At 54.6% G+C, this 7,143-nt stretch overlaps 1 protein-coding gene across 3 annotated transcripts in view; it reads left to right on the top strand.

Annotated features, from left to right (window-relative positions):
* Positions 1–358: 358 nt before the first annotated feature.
* Positions 359–7,143, top strand: part of CARM1 (coactivator associated arginine methyltransferase 1) — a 54,948-nt gene continuing 48,163 nt past the window's right edge. For all 3 annotated transcript variants that reach the window (XM_033200112.1, XM_033200111.1, XM_033200110.1), the window contains exon 1: positions 359–685. In XM_033200112.1, coding sequence (XP_033056003.1) covers positions 466–685 — 220 coding nt within the window. In that variant the 5' untranslated portion in view covers positions 359–465. The remainder of the gene's footprint in view (positions 686–7,143) is intronic.

Genomic DNA, 7,143 nt, shown 5'->3' with positions numbered 1-7,143 from the left:
ATCCCCGCACCGCCTCACTCGAAAGCAGCCGTTAATGAGGCGCCAGCCTGGGGGCGGGGCCCAGTCCTCCGAGGGGCGTGTCCTCGCGGCCGAGCACCGCCCCTGACGTACCCTCCCGCCCCGCAGTTCCCGGGCGGTGGAGCCACCTCACAAAGCGGCGACCGTTCTCGCGGGGCGGGGCGAGGCCGGTCCCGCCCCACGGGGCGCCCTCTCGCTCGCTCACCAGCTCCCCGCGCCGAGGGCGGCCAGCAGGGGGCGCTGCACCACGGGGCCGGATCGCGGCGACGGCGGCGGCGGCGGCGGTGAGGAGGCGCGTGGCCGGCAGGCGGCGCTGCCCGGCTCGGCCTCGGCCTCGGCCTCGGCCTGCACGGCGGCGGCGGCAGCGGCGGCGGTAGCGGCGGCGGCAGCAGCGGCCTGGGCCCGGGCGCAGCGGCGGCGGCGGCGGGGCCTGGAGCCGGATCTAAGATGGCAGCGGCGGCGGCAGCGGTGGGGCCGGGCGCGGGCGGCGCGGGGTCGACGGGCCCGGGCGGCGCGGGGCCCTGCGCGGCCGTGTCCGTGTTCCCCGGCGCCCGCCTCCTCACCATCGGCGACGCGAACGGCGAGATCCAGCGGCACGCGGAGCAGCAGGCGCTGCGCCTCGAGGTGCGCGCTGGCCCGGACGCGGCGGGCATCGCCCTCTACAGCCGTGAGTACGGGGCCCCGGGGCGGGCGCAGGGCCGGGGCTGCGCACGAGGCCGGCCCGGGGCGGGGGCCGGCGGGGACGGGCCCTGAGCGCAGGGGCCTGGCGTGGGGTCCCTGGGGCCGAGCCGGTGGCCCGCAGGGAGGGAGCGTGGAGGGCGGGTGGCAGGGGACAGAGAAAAGAGGGCGTGCTTGGTGGCTGGAGGGGCGAGGTGCCCAGAGTGAGCAGGGAAGCGCGAAATGGGGAGTGAGGGGCCAGAGATTTGGGAGGGATGGGTGGGCAGGAAGTGGGGCGCTCTGAGTGGAAGGGGAATTTGGAGGACGCCAGGCCTGGGGGGCTTAAGCGTGGGGGAGGGAGGCCCGGGGTGCGGGAGAGGTGGGTGTCTCGGGGGCGGGTGTGGCCGCCTCTGCAGGGAGGAGGGTGGGGCGTGGGCGGCCCGGGATCCCTCTGGGGACCCCCTGGATAGCTCAGGACGGTCGGAAAGTGTTTGCTGGTTTGGGGCGCCCGGGCGGACCGAGTTCCACCGCTGTGCAAGGCGTGGTGTTCAGGACCCCCGAGTGGGAAACTTCGGGACCTGGGGAGAGGGCCTATGCGAGGAGGGTGGGAGACGCAGGATGAGCTCCTCGTGGAAACGTGGACTGGACGGGCCCCTTCCTGGTGCCGGGCTTCGAAGTAAGGGGTAACAGCCTCCTCCCGTCTTCTTTTGGGGGGTGTGAGAAGCTGGTTACATTTTCCGAAGCTGCTTTCAAAACTGACATTTCACTAGGGGGGAAAGAAAATCACAAATGTATTTGCCAGCACCCCCCACCCCCGCTCCCAGTCTTTGTAGTTCATTCTTCTTCTTGTTACTCCTTTTCTTATCTGTTTTCTTTGATTCCTCGTTCACATTTTGCTACTCTGTGTCATTTGGCTTTGTCTCTCTGGGCTTCTTGCACTGATGCCCCGGGGAACCCCTCAGGAGGCCTCTAGCTGGCTTGGGTCCTGTGTGAATTTTTTGCCACTTTGGGAACAGCCCGATTAAAGGAAAGCCCGAGGAGCAGTCCGTTCACACTGGGTTTTCCCGGCACCTCGACTTTGAAAACGTGGACTAAAGGAGTTGTGTCTGCCACCCGAGGGTGCCGTCGCTTTTTGCTGGGGCAGAGCCTGGGTCTTCTTGGCCCAGATGAGGAGAGGGGAAGGAGGGTATATTTCAGAGTTCTAGGTAGACACTCAGCTCAGCAGAACCCCAGATCATAAGCAAAACCTATTCACTGGGCAAGCATTGGTAGCCAACTCTGTCCTGAACAGAACAAAGTGGCGCAGCGTTTCTAAAACTAGGGTCCCAGGGCTTAGCCTCAAAGGAGTTCCGGGAGAGTTGGCTATCATTTTTAAATAAACCTTTAAAAAATTTTTTTAGGACCAAGCACGGTGGCTTAGCACTTTGGGAAGCTAAGGTGGGAGGATCACTTGAGGTCAGGAGTTTGAGACCAGCTTGGCCAACATGGTGAAACCCCGTCTCTACTAAAAATACAAAACTTAGCCAAGCATGGTGGCATGTGCCTGTAGTCCCAGCTACTTGGGAGGCAGAGGCAGGAGAATCACTTGAACCTGGGAGGCGGAGGTTGCAATGAGCTGAGATCATGCCACTGCACTCCAGCCTGGGAGACAGAGCAAGACTCCGTCTCAAAAAAAAAAAAAATTTTTTTTAGAACAATTTTGGTTTTATAGATGTATTGGCAACATAGTGAGATGTTCTTATCATCTTACTCCTGGAGTAACATTTAGTGTTTGTGTTTGTGTTTTTGTTTTGTTGATACTCTTGAAACTATTATTTGTTATTAAGACAGCACTTCTCTTTGAGAGGTAATTGGTAACTGAAACATTTTTTATTATTAGAGACAAGGTTTCACTATGTCACTGTGTTGCCCAGGCTGCTCTCCGACTTCTGAGCTCAAGTGATCTTCCTGCCTCCCAGAATGCTGGGATTACAGGTGTGAGCCACCCCACCTGACCGGAAACATTCATAAAAGGAGAAAGTCCACATTCCTCAGAGATCCTCAGTCCCAGATGATATATCTTTAGGGGTCTGAAATAATAATTTTTTCCCCCTTTTTCCTTTCTTTCTTTCTTTCTTTCTTTTTTTTTTTTTTTTTTGAGACAAGGCCTCACTCTGTTGCTAAGACTGGAGTGCTGTGGTACAGTCTCAGCTCGCTGCAGCCTTGACCTCCAGGGCTCAAGTGATCCTCATACCTCAGCCTCCCCAGTAGCTGGGACCACAGGCATGTGCCACACCCAGCTAATCTTTCGTATTTTTTGTAGAGAAAGGGTTTTCACTGTGTTGGCCAGGCCGGTATCAAACTCCTGGGCTCAAGTGATCCTCCCTCCTTGGCCTCCCATAGTCCTGGAATTACAGGCGTCAGCCACTGCACCGCCCCTCTTTATCCCTAAGTAACATTGATAAAAAGCATGGGTTCTTGGCCAGGCATGGTGGCTCACACCTATAATCCCAGCACTTTGAGAGGTTGAGGCAGGTGAATCCCTTGAGGTCAAGAGGTTGAGACCAGCTTGGCCAACATGGCAAAACCTCGTCTCTACTAAAAATACAAAAATTAGCCAGATGTGCTGCTGCCTGCGCCTGTGGTCCCGGCTACTCCAGAGGCTGAGGTGGGAGGATCGCTTGAACTAGGGAAGCAGAGGTTACAGTGAACTGAGATCGCACCATTGCACTCCAGCCTGGGCAATAAGACCGAAACTCTGTTTCAAAAAAAAAAAAACAAAAAAGCGTGGGTTCTGGAGTTGGAGGTGATCAGTGCTGGGTGTATTAATTTCCCATGGCTGCCATAACAAATTATGACAAATTTGTGGTTTAAGACAACAGGAATGGAGTCTCTCTCAGTTCACGGCCAGAAGTCCGAAATCACGGTACTGGCAGGGCCACACTCCCTGGGGAGGGTCTACGGGAAAATCCTTGCATCTTCTAGATTCCAGTGGCTTCAACTGTTGCTTGATTTGCTTCAGAAAATCTCCAGTCTCTGCCTGTATCTTCACTCCTGTGTCTTGTGTCCTCTTCTTTCCTTTCTTTTTTTTTTTTTTTTGAGACGGAATCTTACTCTGTCACCCAGGCTGGAGTGCAGTGGTGTGACCTCGGCTCACTGCAAGCTTCGCCTCCCAGGCTCACGCCATTCTCCTGCCTCAGCCTCCCGAGTAGCTGGGACCACAGGCGCCCGCCACCACACCCAGCTAATTTTTTGTATTTTTAGTAGAGACGGGGTTTCACCGTGTTAGCCTGGGTGGTCTCGATCTCCTGACCTCGTGATCCACCCACCTCGGCCTCTCAAAGTGCTGGGATTACAGGCATGAGCCACCGTGCCCCGCCCTTTTTCTTTTTAAGTGAGCTGGAGTCTCACTCTGTTATAGGTTGGTTTTGAACTCCTAGGCTTAAGTGATCCTCCCACCTCAGCTGTTCTTTTTTTTTTTTTTTTTTCTTTTTTTGAGACGAAGTCTGGCTCTGTCGCCCAGGCTGGAATGCAGTGGCACGATCTTGGCTCACTACAAGCTCCACCTCCTAGGTTCACGCCATTCTCCTGCCTCAGCCTCCTGAGTCGCTGGGACTACAGGCGCCCGCCACCATGCCCAGCTAATTCTTTGTATTTTTAGTAGAGAGGGCATTTCACCGTGTTAGCCAGGATGGTCTTGATCTCCTGACCTTGTGATCCGCCCACCTTGGCCTCCCAGAGTGCTGGGATTACAGGCGTGAGCCACTGTGCCTGGCCCCAGCTGTTCTTTTCTTATAAGGACGCTGGGGATTGGATTTAGGGCCCACTTTATATCTAGGATGATCTCATCTCAAGATCCTTATCTGCAAAGACCCTGTTTCCTAATAAGGTCACCTTCACAGATTCCAAGGGTTACAACTTGGTTGTCTGTCTTTTTTCTTTTTCCTTTTTCTTTTTTTTTTCTGAGATGGAATTTTGCTCTTGTTGCCCAGGCTGGAGTGCAGTGGTGCAATCTTGGCTCACTGCAACCTCCACCTCCCGGGTTCGAGTGATTCGCCTGCCGTGGCCTCCCAAAGTCCTGGGATTACAGGGATTAGAGGTATGCACCACCATGCACGGTTAATTTTTTTTGTATTTTTAGTAGAGACAGGATTTCTCCATGTTGGTCAGGCTGGTCTCAAACTCCTGACCTCAGGTGATCCGCCCACCTCGGCCTCCCAAAGTGCTGGGATTACAGGCGTGAGCCACTGCCACCAGCCTCATACATGGCTAATTTTTAAGTTTCTTCTAGCGATGGGGTCTCACTATTTTGCCCAGGCTGGTCTTGAACTTCTGGGCTCAAGCAGTTTTCCTGCCTTGGCCTCCCAAGGTGCTAGGATTACAGACGTGAGCCACTGCGCCTAGCCAGTAAACATTTGTGTCCATGTTACTGACAGCAGTGTTCATTGGTGTGGCATGGGAATGAGCTAGCTTTTCTAGAAGGAGCCCCCAGTGCTCCAGGGCTGCCCCACTGTCTTGGCTCACCAGCCATGGGAGGGACTCCTGTACCTAACATAGGAGGTCCGGGAGAGGCACGTGAGGAGGAGGACTTCCAGCCCCGTTCCCTGACGTCTGCACCCTCCAGGGGAAGGATGACAGCTGCAGAAGGGCCTATATCAGTCACTCTGTAGTGAACAGTTACCCTACCCAGCCCTTCTTGCAATCTGAAGTCACCCTGGCCTGTGTCCATGAGATTGGCCAAATGGCAGCTACCAACACCAGGCCATTTTCCCTGGGCAGAGGGGGAGGCCCTTTGGCGTGTTCTTCATGGGCTTGAGGAAGCTTTGGCATGGCCTCTGGAGTTCCTGGGCATAGGCTGCCCTCCCTTGGAAAGGAGGCAGTTTCTCAGGGAGGGGTGCCAGGAAAGAGAACAGAACAAACTCTCGCTTCCCCAGCCCCGTGGTGCACTTTCTGGAAATGACTGTGTTAGTTTTCTTTCTTGGTCAGCACGAGTCAGTGTGGCCGGTCCTCTGGACTCTCCCATCCCCTTGGCTAAGAAGCTTACACAGCAGCCTGGGCTCTGTCAGGGGCTCAACTTCAGTCTATGGGGGGGCATGCCGGGGGTGGAAAGTTCAGAGAAAAACCCTTTGTCCAAAGAAGGTAAAGAATGGCCTGCTGTCACCGAACCGGGGTCCCTTGTGACTTCCTTTGGTTACACTCCTGGGATCCCCCTGGCAGCTGGGGGACAGAGAAAGTTAGTAACCCCAGAAAGGCATTTGTGTTTCAGCGGTGCCTGCATGTTGCTAATGGATATTGTCATTTATTGAGCATTTACTGTGTACCAGACTGTGCATAAATTTGTGCTGACTCAAAATGCTTGACCTTGGGGGCAGCTAGGGAAAGGGCAGTGGTGTAAATTAGGCCTATGGGCCAAATTGAGCCTGCGGCCCATTTTTATCTGTGTTTGTATTTTATTATCGAGACAGAGTCTCACTGTGTTGCCCAGGCTGGAGTGCCATGGCATGGTCTTGGCTCACTGTAACCTCCACCTCCCAGGTTCAAACGATTCTCATGCCTCAGCCTCCTCAGTAGCTGGGATTACAAGCCTGTGCCACCACGCCTGGCTAATTTTTGTATTTTTAGTAGAAATGGGGTTTCACCATCTTGGCCAGGCTGGCCTCAAACTCCTGACCTCAAGTAATCTGCCTGCCTCAGCCTCCCCAAATGCTGGGATTACAGGTGCGAGCCACCACTCCCAGCCTGTATTTATTTATTTATTTATTTATTTATTTTGAGATGGAGTCTCGCTCTGTCGCCCAGGCTGGAATGCAGTGGCGCGATCTCGGCTCACTGCAACCTCTGCCTCCCAGGTTCAAGCGATTCTCCTATCTCAGCCTCCCGATTAGCTGGGATTACAGGCGCATGCTGCCATGCCCGGCTAATTTTTTGTATTTTGCTGCCATGCCCGGCTATTTTAGTAGCTCACTGCAGCCTCTGACTCCTGGGCTCAAGTGATCCTCTGGCCTCAGCCTCCCAAGTAGCTGGGACTACAAGCACCTGCCACCACTTTGGCTAATTTAAGCAATTGCCTTAATTGGCTAAATTAAGACAGGGTATTGTTATGTTTCCCAGGCTGGCCCTGAACCCCTGACCTCAAACCATCCTCCTCCTGCCTGAGCCTCAGAAGTAGCTGGGATTATAGTCACGAACCACTGCGCCTGGTGTGGCCTATTTTTATACAAAGCTAAGAAAGGCATTTACGTTTTTTGAGAGATTGATTAGGGAAAAAAAAACTAAAACCCAATCCACAAACAACAATATTCAATTGAGACCACAGTGTTCTGCAAAACCTGAAATATTTACTCACTGGCCCGAGGCAGGGAAAGCTTGTAGCCCCCTGGATTAAATGAATGAGGCAGGCAGGAGTTGGGGTCTGTGGGGAGCTTGGCCCCAACCAAAAGAGAAACCAAAACATCCTTTGTTTGGGGTGTGAAGGGTCCCACTTGCTCA

The sequence above is a fragment of the Trachypithecus francoisi genome, unplaced genomic scaffold, assembly GCF_009764315.1.
Source record: "Trachypithecus francoisi isolate TF-2019V2 unplaced genomic scaffold, Tfra_2.0 Lachesis_group5, whole genome shotgun sequence".
NCBI classification, from domain to species: domain Eukaryota; kingdom Metazoa; phylum Chordata; class Mammalia; order Primates; family Cercopithecidae; genus Trachypithecus; species Trachypithecus francoisi.
The sequence above is the reverse complement of the archived record's forward strand: the minus strand, read 5'-3'. Positions and strand labels throughout refer to the sequence as shown.